At 47.5% G+C, this 22,929-nt stretch overlaps 1 protein-coding gene across 4 annotated transcripts in view; it reads right to left on the bottom strand.

The window, feature by feature from the left end:
- The window catches only part of ARHGAP23 (Rho GTPase activating protein 23), a 635,536-nt gene that overhangs the window by 208,522 nt on the left and 404,085 nt on the right, over positions 1-22,929 (bottom strand). For all 4 annotated transcript variants that reach the window (XM_069634667.1, XM_069634666.1, XM_069634669.1 and 1 more), the window contains exons 3-5: positions 4,549-4,576; positions 4,354-4,452; positions 4,016-4,094 (exon numbers count right to left, since the gene is read on the bottom strand). In XM_069634667.1, the coding sequence (XP_069490768.1) occupies positions 4,016-4,094; positions 4,354-4,452; positions 4,549-4,576 (206 nt within the window). The remainder of the gene's footprint in view (positions 1-4,015; positions 4,095-4,353; positions 4,453-4,548; positions 4,577-22,929) is intronic.

Here is a 22,929-nt window from a genome sequence, read left to right as displayed (position 1 = left end):
ATATATGTTTAATACGATTATTTCAAGGGGACTTTTTTTTTTTTAACAAAAGAATTTCAAGATCCGGCAAGGAACCTCGATGCAGAATCCTCTATTGAATAACATCAATTTCCAGGGAACCAGCGACCAAAGGGAAGATTGGGCACTTCTAGATAAAGCTCCCAATTGCAGTCTTCCAAGAGCTCCCTGCAGAAAGCGACCACTCTCTGGGTGTCGGCTGGTAGATATTCTGGGAGGGGTGCAGGGCCACAGCTTGTAGTGGCAGGGCTTGCCCTGGCTTCTTCTGAGCTAAGCGAGTGCTGTCAGAGCCCTCTTGCGCTGCTCTACTGAACGTCCTGCGCTCTAGCACATGCCTCTACTGGGCATCGGGGCGTTATTGGAAGGAAATGATTTCCTTTCTTAACATTTGCGCAGGACTTGCCAGTAACTACAGTTTTGCAACTTTATATCGGTTTTAGATTCAAATGCTGTGCACTTTTCTGCCATGGAGTGGTTGGTAGGGAGAAGTTTGTGTATCCAAGAAAATGCTGTGCTCCTCAATGGGCCTGTTTCTTAATGAAGCCCTGATTATAAAGTACACTAATTGGTGTCTTTCAGCTTGTGATCCCTGGCGCTCTACTCCAAACATGAACATGCCGAGAACAAAGACATCCCTGAACCCAGCAAGCAGACCCAGCGCTATAGCGGAGACATTGCCCTCAATGCCCAATGACACACCACGGGCCCAAACATCTGCCAACTAGCTGAACCCTTTATAATGGCACTAGCTTGCATTCCCCGAGCAGCAGCCAAATATTTAGTGCCCATTGCTGATCAAATTATTTACTAAGCAGAAACTTCAGCGGTTATCAGATCATATCAAAGAAAAGTTGTCAGAGCTACTCAACACGGTCGTACAGTTTATTTTGCTCAATTCCAGAGCACTGGAGGCCATTCTGGGCCTGGGGAACAAGTGAGAGAGAGGTGTGCTCTCATCACCTAGGCCGATTAGGAAGGCCTAAAGCCTGTGCTTCAGAATCCAGACAGACGCTGCATGCAGGCCCTACAATGCACATCTGGCCTCCTAGGTTGCTGTACTTAATGGAAATGTCTCATTCGTCTGAGTGAGCCTACCGTGCGTGATGTTACAAACTTAGCTCTAATTCTATTCTCACATACTGCATCCCATTGGCTTGCTTGCTAAGTAACTACATACGAGGGCTGCACGTGTTCTCTCTCATCCTCCCAAGGACAGTCTCATATGGCTCAGGGTGGGGCAGTCCATCTGTCAAACGCTCCTTTTGTGTTCCCTGCACTCATTCTGCGCCCAGTCAATTCCTGTTCTGACACCTCTGGCAATGGACTCTGCTTTACCAGAATCCCCCCCACCCCCGCCGAGCTGTCCGAATGGAATCCACTAGGATTATCGCAAAACTCCCAGTAACTCGCGAGCATTTGTCAAGGCCATCACACATCCAAAACCAGCCTTAATGCAATATCACACCCACACTAGTAAACGTCTCAATGAAAGTTCTGCTGGCCAATAAGGGAAGCTCTCGTCCTTTCTTTGGATTACATGTATCCCTTCATGCCAATGGTTACCATCACTAACCCTTATATCTTCATTTCCCTTCATGTTGTGAGTTAGGGCCGTACGCTTTGGTCTCCCTGCCTTTTCCCACTTTTGCCTGTTGCTGCTCTTCTTGACACGGTTTCCTTTCCACCCCACAGCCCATGGGCCTGGCTGCTACCCTCTGTGGGGTCACAAATTGCCTCTACATGGACATGGCTTGGGGCTTTAAGGCCATTGTGGTGGTGATGTGCACAGTATAAATGGTAATTTCATAACATGACAAAGGGCTCACGCTGTAAACAGAACTGCTCTCATTCTCCAGAGGGGGAAATGCATCGGTCCTGGAGCAGACCATGGAGACCACAGGCAGAAACAAGGAGTCCCCATGAGGCGCTCTGCAATCTTTCTCAGCTGGGAACGGCTTTGCCAAAGTTATAATAAATAATGATAGCCATGAAAGGTGGCAAGATGGCAAAATATCTCCCAATATGTGAACGGCTGCTCCCTCGGAGGAAGAATTCTCCAGAACATCAACTAGAGCAGAGCATGGGGATGAGAGCAGCCTGGAAAGGAACATTCAAATCTGCATGCATCCTGAAACGGACAACACGTCATCATGTTGAGTTCTAAAGATTGCAAATCGGGGAACCCATCATATACTGTCCCCTTTTTTTCAGCTTCCACCCCAGTGTCTCTTTAAGACCCGTTCAATGTGGTTCAGACATGGCTGATGATCAAGCACCAGCGCAAGACCTCAGAATTCAAGGATCTCCTCTTGGTGTTGACTGTCTGGAGACAGGCTGTCTCAACATGTGTCAGATCCGGTGTCAAAGACCTCAGCGTCAAAACTTTCAACAAGGGTCATCGTGCAGGGGAGCTAATTATACAAGCCCCTGTACTGCTCTTCTCCCACCCACCCTCTCGAATACAGAGTTCCCCAAGGCTCAGTGCTTGGCCCTTTCCTATTCTCTCTCTATACCTCCCTCCTTGCCCCTGTTATCTCCTCACTTGGCATTTCTCACCATTTCTATGCCGATGACACAGAGCTCTTTCTTTCCTTTTCTTCCTTCTCTCCTGACCTCCACCTTAAACTTTCCTCTTGTCTTACTGCTATTAAGAACTGGATGTCCTCTCGCTTTCTTTCCTTTAACTCTGACAAAACGAAAGTAGTTTTCTTCCCTTCCAACTCCCTTCCCTCCCCCTTTAATCCATTTTCCTCCCTCTAATCTTACTCCCCCCCACCCCCAACGCCCGCAACTTAGGCTTTCACTTCGACTCTTCTCTCACTTTTTCCCATCATATCTCACTCACCTTTCGAGCCTGTTGCTATCACCTCTACAATATTCGCAAAGTTTGCTCCTCCCTTACATTCCATGCTACTAAACTCTTAATCTCCTCCCTTATCTTCTCTCGTCTCTTCTACTGCTCCTCCTTACTTTTTTGTCTACCTGCTTCACATCTTGCCCCCCTCAAATCTATCTATCACTCTGCCATCCGTACCCTCTGTCTCCTCTCCCCACGTGACTCCATATCTGCTTCCCTATCCGCCATTGGCTGGATGCCATTTCACTCTCAACTTAAATTTCATTTTCTCTGCCTAGTCTTTAAATCTCTTCACGATTTGCTCCCCCCTCTCTCTTCCCTTCTCTCTTTCTACGCTCCCTCTCGTTCCCTTTGTTCCGCTGACCACTTCCTCCTCACTGTTCCTCTCTCCCCTTGTGTCTCCTCCCGGTTCCGGTCCTTCCAACTCCTGGCCCCCCTCCACTGGAACTCCTTACCTCTCGCAATCCACTCTATTCCTACCTTTTCCTCTTTCAGCACGTCTCCTAAGTCGCTCCTTCTCCATTCCCCGCCATGATCCCTCTCCCCCCTCCCCTTCTCCCACCCTTCCCTCCTCATGCATCTCCCTCCTTTTCCCCCTTCCCATCCTCACCCCTTCCTTTCCTCCTCCTCCCACCTCCCTCCCTCTTTCACATAGTTCTATTCCACCTCTCTCCCCTCCCCTCCATCTAATTGCTCTACATACTGTTTTGTTGACTGATTCAAGTTAGTAATGCTTCTATTGTTACTGTTATTATTATGTTAATTGTATCCTGTTGTTGTGATATGTGCAGCGCTTTGGTCTAAAGCGCTATATAAGCCTAATAAATACAATACAATACAATACAACTGGAGACGCTCACCAAGGTAAGACTGATGGACAGCCAGGTGGGTTTCCTTATCATAGGGTCTTATGAAGAGGAAGGCAACTCAGCGTGGCTGTCATCAGAGGCAGATGTATATTTTGAAATATATCTTATTTTAATGTACAATGGGGAATGGATGGGCATTCTCTACCACCCCTTCCCTGAAATAAATTTGCCAAATGTTATCTCTGCGCTGACTGTGATTAGGTGTCCCCATCCCTCCAGGAAATGCCCTGGGAGGTGCCCAGCCACCTCCAGGAGACGTGTTGGCACTCACCTATTCTGTATCAAGGCAATGACCTGAGAGTAGCTCTTTCCAATGATACTCTCCCCGTTCACCTTCACAAGCCGATCCCCTGTAAGAGCAAAAGAGGGGATCAGGGCATAGGGATAGGACTACAGAGCACAAGGACAGACACAGAGCAAGCAGGTGCATCACAGTGGGCGGCACGTGACCTGAGCACACAGAGCATAGGCTGCACACAGCCTGAGCCGGGACAGTCCAAAAACAAGCGGAGCAAGAACAGCCGAACAACGCATACAGATAGGACCAGACAGACACAGAGACACGCAGACACACACACTGAGCGACTAAGCGCTTTGTGAGGTTTCCACCTGTGCAGAGGCCAGCCAGGTGCGCAGGACCCCCCTCCTTCACATTCTTGACAAAGATGGTGTCCATGGGCTCCAAGCGGCCACGCTGTGTGTGGGGGCCTGAAAGCAAAGCACATGTGTGTGTAAGAGCAATGCATAACCATGGACACTATGTATGAGAGCAGGCGCAATGCAGACAAGAGAATCAGGGCTCACCTGCGCCATTTCCATTCTCCTCCTCCTCCTGTGAAGAAAAGAGACACAGAGTTATGACAAGGGAGTGCCTCCTGTACATTTCAGAACTGTATACAGTGCAGCAAGACCACACAAGGGTCCATGGGATGTACACACAGGTGCACATGAAAGCTGGTCTAAGAACTATAGCAGCAATGCAGAATTGGTTACATTGAAGCAGGTGAATTCTGCAACCGAATTAAACGTTATGCATAACGTTATGAAGAGTTATACGTTGATGTACGCAGTTGACGGATCAGATTGACAGCTGCACAACAAGTTGTTTTGCAATCAGGCGTCTGCCATCACCATAACCCTGAGTCAGTGACTTTGCTTCTTCTAGACGATCGCCACCATATCCTAGATTGTAATTAAGCCTGTTTACTGGTCTTACTGGAATTATATACAGCATTCAATAAAGTGACACTCAATACCTACTAAAAATATGATAAGAGTGTATGGGTCTGTGAACTGGATTGGTTTGCTTCCTAGCCATCATCTCATCAGCAAGCAGTCTTCTCTGTTCCCATTTGTTCTCCCTCTCTTTTGGTCTCAAACAGGGTTCCACATTGGTCAATTCTTGTCCCTGCTCTTTTCAATCTTTATATTGAACCCTTAGGTGACCTAGTTCATATAGATGAGATCAGTGCTGGTCTTTGGGCCGGCTCTCGGCGGATCCGAGATTCGGCACCAGATTTGAAGCCGGATCTCGGGACCCAGCCAGAGTCAGCCGCCCAAGCCCATGGAATACTTATTAAAAAAAAAAAAAAACGCCTGCAACTGCAGCATTGACTTTTATCGCCGGCTTTGGCACTGGTGTGTAACGCACAATGCTCGCTACATGTACAACTGAAAGGAATCAGTTGTACATGTAGCAAGTATTGTGCATTACACACCAGTGCCAAAGCCGGCGGTAAAAGGCAATGCTGCCGTCGCGGGAGCTTTTTTTTTCTTTATTTTTTTTAAAGTATTCATTTGATCGGATGTCCACTGCCAGCCCCGCCCCTCTAGACCACTCCCCTCTGGCACCACCCCCAACTCCTCCCCCACCCCGGCCCTTGTGTGATCCCCCACCACATTTTTTCCATTTCCACCACTGGATGAGATCAACATTCACCAATTTGTTGACGATACCAAACTTTATCTGAAAATGAACTACCAAGCAGATATTTCTATTCTAAAATAGTGCTTAGTGGAAATTGAAGCCTGGATGTCTACCTCAAATTTAAAATTCAATGCCTAAAAAAATCGATGTCATTCACTTTTCTGGCCCTAGTAAACTACCATCTCTCCAACCCTGGTTATCTACATATCTTCTTTTGGCAGTTCATTTAAGCTTTCTCTATGTAGTGAAATCCCTGGGGTTCTACATTGGTAAGCTTACCATATCATGAAATCAAAAGCTGCTAACTTTCAAATTTCACTATTCGGACATATTAATGTCCCAATTCAGAGAAGCGTTTTATAATGGCACAACCCCATTCGAAAACACTCTGTGACTCGGTGCCTAAGTCTTTCATTCCTTCTGAGTTCTTTGCAATGTATTACAGGCTTGGGTGCTTTCCCATAGTGATGGCAGGAATGCAGTTCTTTTCGGTGGTTCGCACTGCACCTTGTGTCCACTCGGATCTTCTCCTCGTGCCGCAGCAAGACTTCTTGCTGGCAAAAGAAAGTTTGAGGAAATTGCACCTATTCTGTCTGAAATGTACTGGCTTCCGTTGGATGCCAAGATCGGAATCTAAATGTCCCTCGTTGGATGCCCGGTTTATAAAAGGCATTGCTCTTTCTCAACCCCTTTGTTTGGCTGAAGTAAGGACCTTCTTTGTCTCACTATTCCCAAAGCCAATCTTGCTAGAACTTCTAAACAAGAACTTCCATTTCCATTCCACACTTTTGGAACAATCTCCCGACTGACCATCGATGAGCGCCCGCGCTGCTGGTGTTTAGAATAAAGCTGAAAACCTTTTTATTTCCATAAGGCACTGTTCTAACTGGACCCCTGACTAATGACGTTGTTCTTCCGTGTTCTGCGCTTCGTTACCTTCGGGTCCGATTCGTGCACTATAAAAACTGTAAATAATAATAATAATATCACATGTATAAACGCAAACATTTGGCCGATTAACAGAACATATTGGTAAATCAGGCTAACACTACCACCAGTTTGGGGGTGGGGGGCGTTTAGAATCCTTGGTCTGCAGGATCTTCATAAAACACATGAAAACAAACACGTTATTGTTATAATCCAAATAAACTGCCCTCGGAGCCATGGGCGTAGGACATGGCGGGGACAGGGGGGACAAACCCCCCCCCACACAATTTTAAGTGGGGGGGATATAATGTCATTTATCCCCCCCAGAATTTGTGTCACTTTAGCATGTAAAATACGTCTGCGGCCTGCACTGCAGGCTGCAGAAGTCATGCCCAGGGACTGCGACCTCTGAGGTCTCCCTTTCTACCCTTGTGGTCTCCCTTTCTTCCCCTTTTTTTTTGGTAATGCAAGCTCCTGGGCTGTGGCCAGCACCATGTGGCTCTTTACTTCTGGAGTGGCTGGCTTTCTTGTTCAGGCCTCTAAAAAAAGAAGAAAAAAAGAACAGAGGTGTCACAAGTCTAACACTTTCTGCACTGACCCTAAAGAAGAAAGAATAGGAAAACCAAATAATGTGTCTTTCTGGAATTCTATACAATAATATCTAGACTAGGTTCATTTCAGGCACACTTCAGGGGGTGAGTCACTGATTTAGTCTGTTCTTAAACACCTCAGCACAGCCTTTCATCCTTCTGAGGTTGATAAATGATTACCAACACAGGTTGGGTGATATTGGGTGTATATTTTTTCTATATAAAGCGCTTAAGCGTAAGTGCTATATAATAACACATCATTATCATTTGGCCATGGACGTCTGCTTGCATTCACAGTAATTTGGTAATATGGGCCTATACACACTGATCCTAACGATACATATGGTGATCGATTCTTGTATGAAATGTACATCACATTATAGTGATATCGTAAACATATTTTTTGTAGTGTACTTAGGAACAATGCTATGTTATGCCACTTCCTGTTTTGTCAAGGGGTGAAAGGTTGAGTTCCTTCGCTCCCCGCGATATCACTTCGGGTGGGGTCAAATGACATCACCTCCTGTGATGTCATCAGAGGTCAAGGGTTGTGTGATGTCACTTCCGCTACCCCAGGCATTTTGGTGAAATGACATCCATGGTCATGCGTGCAAAAGTACAAGTTAACTTCAGACTGTCAGCAGTAGCGGGCTAAACAAGAAATTCTGCTGCTTGCTAATGCGTGCCCCGCGCCTGGAATATGCACAGGTCGGGGAACGGCACGTGCCCCTGCGCAGTGCACTGCTGCCCAGCCTCAGCTTCCAGAACGAAGGAGAAGCCAGGCAGCGACGCGTGCTCCTGCTGAGAGTGACTGACTGACAGCGTGTGTTAATATCGAGGGAGACAGAGTGATACTCTAACTGCAACTCGACCTCCTGAGACTTCAGCTACCGTACTTAAGGTAAGTCAAATGGCCCCCCTCTCCCAGGTGCAGTGCAGGACGGCATAGGGAGGATTTATTAGGGGGAATGTGCCAACGTCATATTTATACAGTTTCTAAACACGTGCAGCACGTTGCAGACTGATCAGGGAATCCTGGCCTTGTCATCTTTTATCGTGAATGAAAAACCTGAGGGTCGAAAACTTTGTTTTATTTCATGATAGCAGGAAAAGACAGGCTTCGCCCCATGCCTCGTGAAGGTTTCAAATTGCATGCAGGTGACCCAACAACATACAAGTGCTAAATTGGGCTGTTCTGTGCCTGCAATGTGCACTTTTAAACGATGAGCATAATACATACGTCCCTGATGTGTTGCATGCACTGTTCACGTTTCGCATAGCCCCATTACAGAACATAAATGATAAATGAACACCCAAGCCCCCTGTGTTGCGCAACGTGCTCACGAGTTCATCGCAAACCTACGTGACTTCAGAAAAAAGCCCCCAGCTCAGAGGGATTCAATATTTACCGATTTGTACCCGCTGGTGGAACTCATTGTAGGTCGCTGCAGGCAAACTGGTTTGTGGTAACATACCTAGAGCACATACAACGGAGCGCTATTCTGGGAAGGTCTCCATTGTTTGGAAAATTAAGCTATTTGTTTATGTTGAAGCTCATAATGGGGTGCATTGTGCAGTGTGGTCTTCCCAATAATTAGGGCATTCGTGAGGACCACAAAAGTGGGGTGAAATGCAAGTTGCCTCAGCCTGTACCCAGAGAAAAGGGATGTGCTCACACGTCTGTGGATTCATTTGAAGCAGTTGAACCCAACTACGGTACTGTGGTGGCTGTGGCTGAGGGGAGGTGTATGCTGCGGGGAGCGGTTGGACCGGGTCCTGGGTGGATCTTGTTTAGGCTCTGCAGAGCTCAAATTCGGATTTAGGAACCATAAGTGTAGTGTGAGGTCAGAGCACCACCACCACCGCCACGCCACCTGCACCTTGTGAGAATTAAAAAGCCATGATAAGGAGATGACCGTTTGGAAATCGTGTCGACTACAAAGAATAGTCTGTATAACATGAATGCAGAAATGAGAAATTACTTAGACCTGCACTGCAGGCTAATGTGTAAATGCTACAAAGACCTGACCCCACAGCTCAATACCCTGAAAATAAGAGCAGGCCAGTCACTTACATTGTGCTACTTACCTGGTGACAGTGACCCGAGACAGCACTGTATGGCCTTGTTAGCGGGCCTCTTTCCCCCATGGACCTGCGTGCCAGTGCACATTCATGTCCATGCTCCGTGGCAGTTTCCTTTTCCTTGTTTTGCGTGTTTTCCTCCCAGAGCTCCGAGGGGTCCCTATGGTATATGCAGTATTAATGCTGTTGCTGTGAGAAGAAGCATGTTACCAGTTTCCCTCCCGTTCCCTTAGCACATCCAGAACAGTGCACTAGGTTATGGAAGTTCAAGTGGCTAATAATCCCCATTACCCACTTGCCCCCCTCAACCCCTGCTGAGTCCATACCTGGACTTCATCACCACAGAGCGATGAGTGTATGTATACTGACACTGCATAGTGTGCAGGTGAGGCAAACATGTGGTCTCAGACCAGTGAGGTGCAGGTCGGTATGAGGGGGGAAGCTTCCGGCAAACGGCAAGCAGCATTATAGTAAAAATAATAAATCCCGAGCCAGCATTGCGAAAAGACAATAGAGTCCAAATCGAAAAAGCGTCTAATTGACCAGAGATCTACCAAATGGCATAATCTCATGAAATCCAGATCTTTTGATAACCTGGACCAAGTTTTCGCTGACCCAAATAGACTACCTACATGGGAAGGAGCGAAATCTAACTCTACAATTGATCACATTCTGGTATCACGTCCTCTGTTACTACACATCGTCTCCTTTAAAGTGATCAAAACAAAGGAAAGTGACCACAACCTCCTCGAGACCACTTGGTCTACTAATCCGCCGAAATATCACTCAATGACCGCAGATCTCGACCTTAATGCTCAAGGTACAAGACTGAGGATCACGGAAAAGGACATAACAACTATCACACAGCTCTACAACGACCGCACTAAACTGATGGCGGTGGACTACACACCCCTGCTGACCGTTTGTAGAGTTCCGCAAAGGAATAAAAAGTCAACTGCAGTCGACCAAAAACATAAGTACGACAACCTGGTCGCCGAAAAAAAAAGAGAGTTAAGGAAAACAAAAAGACTAGCACGAAAACTCGCCTTCCCATTGGCTATGTCCACTATTAAAGAAGCCGTCTCGAAATATAAGTCTTGGCTAAAGGGTCACCGGCACAAGCTTTACCAACAAGACGCAGAAGACATCCTGAAAGCCATAACAGGAAACCACGCTAGAGACTTTTGGTCCCTCCTACACTCAACAACGCCAGGCGCGCGACCATGTCAGTTGAACGGAATTGGCAAATCGGCCTGGGAAGCGCATTTTGGCACTCTCTTTAAAAGTACCTCGACCACAGTCCTCAAGAAGATAAACAGTGACACCTCTTGGATTTGCCTAGACAACATTGAAGACATCATAACGTCAATCAAAAAATTAAAACCATCACGTGCTCCTGGCCCAGATGGCATCACGAATTTCGATTTGAAAGCACATCCGGAAACCTGGGCGCCCTTGCTGAGTCAAATTTTCAGACGTTGTTCCACTACAAAATCTATCCCTCCAACGTGGAAACGTGCCAACGTGGTACCTATCTTTAAGAAGGGTAACAGGCTAGATCCTACCAGCTACCGGCCGATCGCTCTCCTCGACCCAATAGGAAAACTGTTTGGGTCCCTTCTGTTAAACCACTTTACAGCATGGGCGAACGAAGCACCCTGTCAAGACAACCTTCAAACCGGCTTTAAAAAAAACCTGGGCACAAATGCAAACATATTAATACTAAGTACCTTGAAAAGCAAAATCATGGAGGGACGCCCACGCTTATACATCGCCTTCGTTGACTTAACACAGGCTTTCGATAAGGTCGACCGAGAAAGACTATGGAAGAAACTGGTTCAATGGAAATGCCCCCCAGACATACTCAACCCCATCAAAGCCCTTCACGCCAACACCTCTATGCGGGTACGCCTGAACCAACAAGGCCTGTTAACAGAAGAGATAACAACAGCCAGAGGGGTCAAACAGGGCTGCCCCCTGGCTCCAGCTCTGTTCTGGTCCTACTTAGGCGATTTCCAAGATACAGAAAAAAAGATCCGAGCTTTTCCCCCTAAACTCGGAGGTGAACAGATCAGTCGTCTCCTATATGCTGACGACTTAATCCTCTTGGACAATACCCCAATAGGCCTACAACGCCAACTCACAAATCTACAACAATATATGAGGGTAAACAACCTGGAAATTAACCAAGCAAAAACCAAAATGATGGTTATAGAGAAATCTGCAAAAAAGAAACCTACACTACCTTTAAAACTAGGCCCAACAACTGTCGAGAAAGTTCTGAGTTTCAAATATCTAGGGGTCACCCTAGACAGCTCACAAAGAGATAACGCGATGAAAGAGGCACTATATGGAAAAACCAAAAAACTAGCTGCACAAGGAAAAGCTATCGATATCAAATTTGGTCGATTCTCAATCATCCCAGCACGAGACTTCTACAAAAAGAAAGTCATACCATCCTTGACATACGGCGCAGACGCAATGCCGAGCCTCCCCCAAGACCTGTGGCAAAATCTGGAAGCAACCTTTTGGAGAACAGTCTTAGGCCTCCCAAAATCCACGCCAATAACACTGATCAGACGCGAACTTACCCTCTCATCATTAAAATCAACTATTGACTGTAACAGTGTTTTGCTCTATCGGAAGTGCATCCAGAAAGACGCCTTATACGCCTACAAGTTGATAAGCGAAGAACTTCGCCTTGGAACTTGCCAAATGCTTACTCGCTGGGAAACCAAAATTCTATTCATCTTAGACTCAGTTGCCTGCAGCACGGAGGACCTTATCTGCAACCCAGTCAGAGTCACCAAAAAAATCAAGGAACTGGACTGGATTACCACTATCGACGCAGCTACCCGATACAAACTCACAAACCATCTTCCAGCCTTCTCCAAGAAACTTGACTCTGTCCAACCATACCTGAAATTATTTCCAAACAGGCTTGTGAGAAACTTTTACCTAAGAATCCGACTTAACCTTTTGGAAACAAACGAAATTTTGGCGATTAGACATCTATCGTCTACCAGCAGCTGCCGGCTTTGTAAATCCTCCACGGCAAAGGAAACTATACGTCATCTCCTTCTGACTTGCCCTACAACGACGGATATCCGCCGTACCTACCTGAAAGACATCTTCACAAACTTCACCTTGCAAGATGAAGAATCGTGCTGGAATAAACTGATAGATGGTGACAAACAGTCTTGGCAACTGGCAACAACAAACATTATGTCCCACATCTTCAACGTGCTCCTCCCGCTGCAGGCTCTACGATAAGCTCCATCTACAGGATCACCATCTATGCAGGACATTTCTCTTTTCCGTTTTTAGACGCTTCTGACGCCTTTGGAATCTCAAAGTGCAATCATCTTGAAATCTTTGTTAAAAAATCTTTTAGATTATAAAAACAAAACAAAAAAATAAATAAATAAATACAAGCATTTGTGCACAGCACTGGCTGGGCCTTGCCTCGACAGTGACCTGGCGAAGAACCCAAAATGAGGTACGACAATGGAGCATGACTAATAATTGTAGAAAAGCGCCCAAGGATATCGAGGGTTCTCTGAAGACTGAGGAGACAGTGCTGAGTAAGTGTACAGATGAGAGTTGTGGGGTTCTGGACATGGAGGAATGGGAAGTGATGGACTGGGGCGCAGTAGAGTGGGGGAATGCAAAGTGAAAAAGGGTTGAAAGGGTGCAGAGGATAGAAAAAGAGGAGGAAGGGAGGGGAGAGATGGGAACAAGAACAGAGTGCAGATGAAAGATGGGGATGGTTTGCAGCACGGGGTGACCAGTGTGTGCAGGGGAGAGAGGGGTTCAGGAAAGACCAGAACACAGGGAGAGTGGTGTAGGGCAGAAATGGCATAGGAGGTGCTTCGGGTTTAGATAAAGCCATTGACTTAGGGATGTTTGCACGGCACTGGCTTCTCATTTCATGTTTAAAACTCAGGGCATCATGTTGTCTCTCTCCTCCTCTCCCCTTCCTCCCTCTACTCCCTGCTCTTCCTCTGACATTTCTTCGGCCACCTCTCTCCCTTCTTCTCTGCCTTTCCCCTGTTCTCCCCAGATGAGGTTCCTAGACAAGTCCGATCTATGAAAGTCTCATTAAAACAGGTTCATCCCTGTTCCTCCAAAGCCATCAAGGACCACATGGACTCCCTGCTCCTGCCCTGGCCGACTACTGCAACCACTCCTTCACCACTGGAGTCTTCCCTTCAACCCTGAACCCTGAAGCTCTCCGTTGTGCACCCTCTCCTTAAGAAACCCTCTGCCGACCCGTCTTGCCCAGCTAACTATCGCCCAATCTCCATCACTCCTTTCCTGGCAAACTCTTGGAAAAGCTGGCCATCTCCCAGCTCAATCTTCACACTGAATGTGTGTGTTGGTTGTCTCCATGATCAGTCTGGCTTCAGAGCTGCCAGAAGCATGGAAACAGCTCTCCTGAACATCCGTGAAGACCTGCTCTCCAACTTTGATTCCAACATCCCCTGTATCTCTATCGCTACATGGGGTGTTCCCCAGGGGTCTAACCTCTCTCCCTGGCTGTTTGACCAATATCTGGCACTTCTTGCCCACTGCATTGCCACACTTTGCTCCAACTTCCAGTGCTATGCAGATGATACTCAGCTCACTTTCAGACTACCCTCAGCCATCTCTTCTCCCTCTCTCATCTCCGACTGTCTGCCCGCCATACAGGAGTGGTGTGCCGCCAATGATCTCTGCCTTAAAGCCAGTAAGACCGAGATTCGCCTCATCGGCACACCCACTCTCTCCTTTCCTGTCACTCTCTGGCCGGCCTCACTTGGCCCTCTTCCTGCTCCAAACTGTGAGGCCAAAAACCTTGGCGTCATCTTCGAATCCACACTCTCCTACTCTCCTCACATCTCTGATGTCTCTAAGAAGTCTCACTACCAGCTGCACCTCCTCAGAGGTATTCTTCCATTTCTCTCCTTCCCCCAGAAGCTCACTGTCTCCAGAGCTATGGTGCTCTCTAGGCTGGACTGTTGCAACAGCCTCTTTCTAAATCTGCCTGCTACTCTCCGCCCTCTGCAACTCATCCATAACAGGACTGTGAGACTTGTCCTTGGCCTCAAGCCCAGGGATCGTATCTCTCCAGGACTGAATATCTTTGCATTGGCTCCCAGTGGCTGTGAGGATTAAGTTCAAACCCCTCTGCATTATCAATAAGCCCTTCTGGGGCCTGGGGCCTCAATACCTTCAACTCTCTCTTCCTAAATATCTTCCTTCTCAAGCTCTTCGCTCATCCGCCTCCAACTCCCTCAGGATCAGACGCTCCTCCAAGCAACAAGTTGGTGGTAGATCTCTTTCTTTGGCTAGAGCCTCCCTCTGGAACAGCCTCCCTGAAACTTGAGGAGAATCATCTCCGGTTGCGGAAGCACCTCAAAACCTTTCTCTTTGCTTCTGCTTTTTCTCCTCCTCTCCCCTGCTGACTGATACTGAAACTGCACTGGTTACCTGGCCACCCTATGTTCTCGGATGCAGGCCCCCTCCCCCACCAGTCGCACTCCTGCACTGCCTTCCTGGCAACCCCGCACATGGGGACTGTTTTCTGTATCCCTACAGTCCCACTTCCAGCACTTGACACCTGATGTCTGCACTTACCCTTGCATTTGCCACCTGCTGGCCACACTTTTACTTTATTTATCTTATTATCCTGTGTACTACACTGTCCCCTCCTCCCACCCTCTCCACACTTTCTTCCTTCCCCATCCCATGCACTTGCACGATCTGAATGACACCTGTACTAGTAGGATTGTTGTCTGTCCGCCTTGAAACACTTGTGTATAGGCGTGTTATAAATGCCATACCATATCATTTCATACTACAAAGCCCTGTGTAGTTAATAACTTAATTGGAGCTGGGAACATACTACTGGTGTAATACCAATGTCTTATCCAGCCACTCTTTTAGCACTTTGCATTTCCTTCACTGAAGTCCTGCTAAAAACCAGCAATGGCACGTGTTTGCTTGTGTATACATATTGAGCATTTGCCAGGCACTGCCATTAAATATCCAGGTACTTGCACCATTTTGCAGCTGCTACCATCAGAGGGTACCTCATACCAATATGGCGGTGCCTGGCAAGTGCCTTTTCCATGCCTACATTAAAACCCAAACGGTTGGCGTTGCCAACGCTTGTTATAAAATAGGGATGCAGCTGAATTTCTGGTACCCACCACAAGCTGAATAATGAGTTTTAGACAAATTTTAATAGAGGCCACCATAAGCCATCTGGGTGACGCAGAAAAAAATAAAGCAGAGCCTCGAGATTCACAACAGCACTTGCTCCGCTATCCATGTAAATCCAGTGACTACCCTGGTGCCGAGGTATGATTGCAGGTCATACACTGCTGTAAAGGGGCACACTCATGTTCCATCGTTGAGGGTTCAAGTGGAATAGGATAGGATGGGTTGGCGAAACTCCATAAAGCATCTGCACTTAAAGCGCAGGAGAGAGTATTATAAAAGATCTCTCTAAAGGTCCATTGCTGGGAGACCTGGAGAAACACAAGAAGTGAAACGGATCATCACACCAACTGAGGTGAAAGAGAAAAACAAGGCCTTTGGGGGGAATATCAAGACCCAAGTATTTCCATACTTTTGGGTGAGCTCCTGTACAATCTACTGCATGTCAGTGACCGGGGAAAGATGTAAAGGGGTATCTGAGAGCAGGCAATTCCTGCCTCTACCCACCCCCCCCCCCCCCACATCCCCCAAGGTGTCCCCTGTCCCCCCACATTTTATGGGTCTCCTACGCCCCTGCTCGTAGCTCTCGTGTAACTTCTTGTTATGCTTCATTCTCTAGGCGCTATATATCCAAATGGCAGCATGACCCCAAACACTTGAAGGAAGCCGTTCCAAATGCATAGCTCATTGACATTCATTGTTGGCTCTATACCCGCAATTCGAGTACTGCTCCCCAAGTCTTTAACAACTGCTGTCCTTTCCCGTATGTGAGCGCATTGCTGAGACCCAAGCGTTTAAGGGGCTTTCTGCACAACCCACCGCCCTTAACCAGCTCCGCAATTTTCAGTTGGGATGGGCATACTGGGGTGGGGGGAATGGGGCAATTGTGTTTCGGGGTGCAGTTCATCTTGTTCTGCCTAGCCACCATTTGGCCACACATGTCATGCTGTCCAAAGAGGAACTTCTCACCCCAACCTTTGCTTTTGCTCTTCCATTGCACCCCACACAGTTACAAGTATTTCTCCATCCAAGAGAATCCCCTGTTCACTGAAAATGCACCAACTGCATGGGAACATGCATGTTAAAAGAAGCATTCCCTTGGTTTCAAGCTCGCCATCCTTCTTTAGCGCCCCCTAAACGCATTCCTTCCGGTACACCGACTCTACACCCCTGTGTGACCCAAATTCACTCTCCTAACCCGTGAAGAGGAGAAATGTAGCTGCAGCGTAGGTAAAGCACGGTAAAAAAAATCTGGAATATGCAAGTGCTCGCCAAGACATCTTGAAAAGCAAGGAATTGAGTATTTTCTTGCTGGCCATAGTCATGTGACCTGACGCAAGAATCTGTGAGATGTGCGAGAAAGCTGTCAAGGCGCTAAGAAGGCAGACCTCGCAGATGAGGGGCGGCGAGTGTCAGACTCCGTGCCCCCAAGCAGAAGCAAGGATGAGGCTGGCATCACAGCAAGATGGCGGGAAAGCAGGAAGATTCGGAGAGTGTTCTAAAGGGCGGGGTGATGGGGAAACTGTGTAAACAACGAGCACTTGCTCTGGTTTTGTCTCCATACATATCCCTCGAGACTATTGGGATGGTTCGGACACAGGGCAGAAACGGGATGGTTTTGAAGCTCTAACATAGATCGTATTCCGTGGGTCTGTAACCTGTGGCTATGCAGATGTGTTGCAGTCACTATGCTGGCTACGGATGATGGGAGTTGCAGTCAAACAAATCTGGACAGAGAAGGTTTGCAGCAGCTTGAGAAAGGCACAAAGGGTAGTAAGCCAATGGCAAGCCCCGAGACTCCCACCCAATCCACAACCAGCACAAGAGTCACATCAGATCTCCACTACATTAAAGTAGGGTTGGCCAACGCCCAGTTTCCTCCTCCATGCACACGCAGGACATCTCAGTGTGAATGGCAACGTTCCATGTCCTTGGCCTCATTAAACTGGAGTTCTGCCACATGTTCGTGGTGCTGTTTGGCGAGATGTCCCTCCCGTCCAGGACCTGAAATCGTTTCTATAACGTGGAGGGGACTTGGCTAGTAGCCACCCCAAAGAGAGGTATGCTCTGAGATGAACTCCCGGCCACACAACGCCCCGCATACTGGCAGGCTTTCCTCGTCACATCACTGGCATGGCAGAGCACAAGGCGTGATACAACGCCATCTCCACTCCCAATCTAAGGCCGGCGCAATTCCACCTATGGGAGAATGTATCCTGCAGCTGCATAATGCAGAGAGAAAGCAGCCTTACCCGATGCAAGCTATAATAGAGAGTGCCACCTCACACCGCTGGCACATCAACTTGCACTATTGTGCAGAAAAACACGGCGGGTCCCAAGTGCCGCCGCCGGACGGCACGCACCGCGCCGTGGTGCAACTGCGGGACACCGATATGTACACAACAAAGAATTGGGAGAGGCACTATCAGTCTTCCAGATTGCACAACGGCGACTGCGGGAGATACGCGTTACTTGAAGGCGTCCATGTTACACCCCGCCCCGCACAGACACGCGCGCCCAGCCCAGAAGCGGGGCCTGTGCTCTGAGTCCGGCATTTCGGGGAATGGCCACAAGAGGGAGACACAGCTCCAGAGAAGAAATTCATCTTTCGGCAGGCTGCTGTCACCAGCGCGTGCGTGATTCCACCCCTGGACCTAGGCACTCAAGAACTCCTACACCCAGAGAATGCCACGAAAAGGCATTGGCAAAGCCAACAGTTTGCCCTTTTGTGTAGGCAGTCTTCAGCTCTAGCCACGATAGTGCTACCTAGTCAAAACATTTCACCAGCTCTAAAAGGGTGTGATTTGCTTATTATTTAGTTTTACTCAACGTTTATGGTTTAAAACAATAAAACCTTCACATATAAGATACCTACAGTTCATCATAAAATAACAAAATCACCACAAAACTTCATACACGTTTAAGTATAAAACCAATTCATCCGAAGTTATAACAATCCACACACACATCATATTAATACATTAGAGTAAAAAAAAGTCAAAACAATCACATTATTCCCTAAAATTCCTAAGTGCTTGCCTAGGTTAATTTGTCGTCTTTATAATTCGACAGAATTCAAGAATGCTGCTATCTATCGAATTCACAATACCTCCAAGACAACATTTCCATAGATTGTCATCACTGACCCACTTTAGCTTTTTGAACCGTGGAGCCAAGTATTTCCTTCTTAAGGGATCCAATGCAGTGCAGTCAAGGAGTACATGTTTCCTGCTCTTGATGCACTCCATGTTGTGGCAGGATCTACACATACTGCTGCCTGCCTCCCTCTCTCTTGATCAACCCCCTTCTTAGTTTGAGACTTCTAGCTGGCATGAAGTCCCAACGGGGATATCCCAGATTGCTTATAAATAATGTGGCTGTAGGGCCATTTGTTTAAGACATGCAGCTGCAATAAAGTCACTATCAGAGGACTGGTTAGAAATGCCACTAGCAGGCCCGAGAGGGCACAGTTATGTGACAGGGCTACCTCAAAGAGATCCCAGGCGAGACTATTTCCGGCAGTGAGGGCAAGGTAGTGCATGGGAATGGCAATAGGGATTAGCATGGTCATGGGCGGATAAAAAGCCAAACAACCACCACAAGCTGTGTTGCCCCTCAGCACAACCCATCTTCTGCCTAGCTGTACTCCAACACAATAGTGTCAGCTTACAGGTGGCTCTAAAGTGCCATCCAAGAGTCAAAACTAAAAAGCACTCTGACCATTGATGCAAGTGGGAGAGAGAGGAGGGGAATTCAATATAAGTTAAGGGGTTCGGGACAGGGTGCAGGGGGGGTGGAGGGGTAGGCAAGTCAGTAGAATGGACACAAGAATGGTGCCCTCTCGGTTTGCTTGGGTTTTTAACAGATATGCGTTTAAATGCAACTGCTGTGAGAGCAAAGACATGCTATGAAGCAGAATTTAACAAGGCATACATGTTTTTTTTTTACTGCTTACCAGCTCAGCAGGAGCCAAGGGGAAGTGGTTCATGTCACAGACAGAGCCTATCAAGTAAAACAAAGGAAGGTGTTTTGACTACAAAAAGAAATAGTTCCAGAGCTGTGAAAAGGGTTGTAAAAAGTACTGTCCCTCAGTTCCCGTTAGACTCACTGACTTCGACCGCTGCCTAAAGACTTTGCTCCCCAAAACCAGCCATGGTCCTGCAGAAGGCAAATCATTGCCCCGTTCAAGGGCAAAGAAACACGTTACAGAGGTTTCGCCTGTACTAAAAGAGATACATTAAGTTCAGGTCCAGAGATCTAGTCGAAGGGACATAGGTTCCACAAAGGGGACATACCCTGCCCCAAAAGGTACTGAACTTCAACCAAATGGAAAGAAGTTTGCTCTAAGGCGCAGAGTTAAGGACAGGGATCCAATCGAAGGTGATTTGGATGCGATTTAGGGGAAAGGGATCTGCTTTAGACATTGATCCAATTCCCTGACTGCCATCTCATACCTAATTGGAAACAGAGTAAAATCTTAGGGGCCAAAGATCTGCAATTACGGGACAACAGTCTGATTTAAGGATCCCAGTTTGGTCTAGGTATGTTACTTTGCATTTATATAGCGCCTTATGTACCATTGATATGGTCTGAAGGCGCTGGTAGGTTGAATGCCCTTGGGAACCGGAGTTCAAGTCAGTAGAGAGAGAGTCAAAAGGTGCGTGTGAGCACTGGATAGGTGTGCAGCTGGTGTGGCATTCGTGTAATAGCTGCTTCTTAGCGGTAGGTGTGGTGGTTGAGAGATCAAGAGTATGTGTTCGTTCTGGCAGGATTTATCCAGACCGATTATGGCTGCGTTAGGCCTGAGGAGAACGCCTGGCTGGGGGGTGTAAGACCAGCAGTGTTTACTTAGAATGATGGGGAATTTGCGGCAGATGTTGATATGAGAACAGTTATACCGAATGTGTCATAGTATCTGTGTTCTAGTTGAACGGTGGTGTAAAGAAGAGAGTAAGAGTTGTGATGAGATATGATGGGTTACATGCTCTTTCAAACGTTCCATGCACTCCAAACCATTCCATGTAAGTCGCGCAATTCTATGCGCTCCAGTCTGCTCCATGCGCTCCAGTCCGCTCCACGCACTCCAGTCCGCTCCACGCACTGGGGAAGGGGCAGAGACCCCCACAACCTCAGCCAACAGAAATACCACAATGCTAGCCCACAGCAGAAATCCCTGCGGAAAATCCCAACAGTTCATCCACACAGGTCGAAAAACATCGTGCAATGACCCCCGCAACACAAATATATCCTGCAGAGACACCATACCAGCTCAGAAGCCCCACAACTACAGCTACCGAAACCCCACAAAACCACCCAAACACCCCAGAATATTTGTACAAAGAGATCAAACACCAGCCTGGTAGACCCCACAACACAAGCCCACAGAGATCCTGCAAATAATAACTCTCAATACCAGCAAGTGGGGACCCCACATCACCAGAAAACAGAAACTCCACTCAGACACCAACACCACCTGACCCCTAAGGCCCAACAACACAAGCTGAAGTGACTCCACAAAGCAAGTTTACTGAGATTCTGCAGCTCCATGAAAGGGTGGTGGCCGAGTGGGGGGTAACCGTGGCGACAGATGCTGCGCTTGTTCACAAGGACCCCACAACATCCAGTGTATGCCATACAAACAGCGTACAAATTCTGTGTCCCTCTGCTGAAAGAATCCACAAACATCCTTCTTTGTCCATGTTGTGAGAAACCAGAAGGCACTCTCACAACCACTCCCCAGGGCTCTTCTGCTCAGGTGGCCAGGGAAGGGCCTTCGCTTTTGGATCCCGACCATCAGGGCGGACAAGCGAGGGAGGATCACCTGGGTGAAGGGTCCTTGGGGAGAGGGTGCCAGACAGTGAAACATTGTATCCACCCTTCCCCAACACGGACTTACCACCCTTTCTTCAGCCTTCATGGGCTATCACTCATGCCCTATTTTTCCCTGTAAATGCTCACCAAGTACTGAGAAGAGGAAGAAGCAAATAGGAGCAAGGCACACTTCCTTTTACAAACATCACTTCAGTACTGGGACAAAGAAGAGGGGGGTCTGAAGGCATCCAGTACTGAAGGTCAGACATGTCCCACTGATTAGGTTCATTATGGTCAGGCAAGACAAGCCAACGATCACACATGAAGCCCCGTAATAGGGCTGAGGTGTATAAAGGGAGAAAATCTGAGCAAGCTAGAAGCAGAGAACCACTGTGGTGGAACAAGACCAACAGGTTTGAACGCCGGCAACGATCCCAGTCAACCTGCAAGACCCTGAGTGAGCGGGTCATGTGGTGGATGCAGGACCGGGAGCCTTCGAATTGTAAGGTGGGAAGCTGGAGCTACCAAACTGCTAAGGAGCAGAGAGGACACCATCCACGCCCACACTGAAGCCCAGATGCAGCAGGAGCTGCTGAGAGAGCGGGGTACAGAACGCACACGGTCCGTGTCGAATGAGATGCAACAAGGATGCCGACGCATGCAGAGATGTGTCAGGCGAGTGAGCAGAGCTCAGGTGGTCTGCTTCCCGGCTATGGAGAAGGTGAGCGGGAACTGCCATTGAGGAGACATGAAGAACCAGTGAGTGTCAGAGGACACTGGAAGACCAGAGCACTCCCAGGGGACTGCAGGCAAGTAACAGCCCATGAACATAAGTGAATAAGAACTATATTGAATACCGAACTGAATGGAAATTGTTATTTGAATAAGAACACATTATATTGAGTACCAAACGAACATTTGAAGTCAAGCCGATATATTGAATGTCAGACTGTATACAAACAGCACTGTGAGCAGAAGCATATGGAAAATTGAACAATCGTTTGATCATAAATTTGTGGCAAGGCAAAAGACTGATGCAGAAGAGTGTTACACTAGCCAAGGGGAATACAAGTATGAGAAATCAGAAGCCTGAAGCAGAATGCCTGTGAGGGGCAAAATAAGGCTATGGGGTACTATGGTTGTGCGAACTGTAATGGCAGTGATGGTCTGACAACTGCGCCTAGAACAGGGAGCCCTAAATGATAAGAAAAAGACCTTGTGAGTAAACCATGGAAAACTGTGAAATGAATAGTAAAGCACGCTAGAATGCGGGTCAAGGGGACCTATTGTTTTCTTAAAGTGAACATTGAGAAAGTGGAAGCAGTGTAAGTACTACAGTGAAATTTTGGGGAAGGGAACCCTGAGAGTTGAAATAACTGAGAAACGCTCTCTTAGGAAAGGGATGATCCTGAAGGCCTCCCTTTTGAGTGTGTAGTGCTAGATTGAACATTGGGGAGGGAAATTCACGACCTGGCAGAACATTGTTGAGACAAGCAGCTATTGGTAATGTATGGAACTTGGGACAGGGAGCCCAAGAAGAACTTAAGCTGAGAGCAGCTGGGACTTTACTTTTTAACACCATGTTTTTTCCAGATGTGAGGGCAAGCATAGGTCTTGACACAAGCAGACTTTTGATGTGGACTT

This window comes from Ambystoma mexicanum, chromosome 13, assembly GCF_040938575.1.
Source record: "Ambystoma mexicanum isolate Mex_15411 chromosome 13, UKY_AmexF1_1, whole genome shotgun sequence".
NCBI lineage: Eukaryota > Metazoa > Chordata > Amphibia > Caudata > Ambystomatidae > Ambystoma > Ambystoma mexicanum.
Note: the sequence above shows the minus strand (reverse complement) of the source record. Positions and strands in the feature narration are given on the sequence as shown.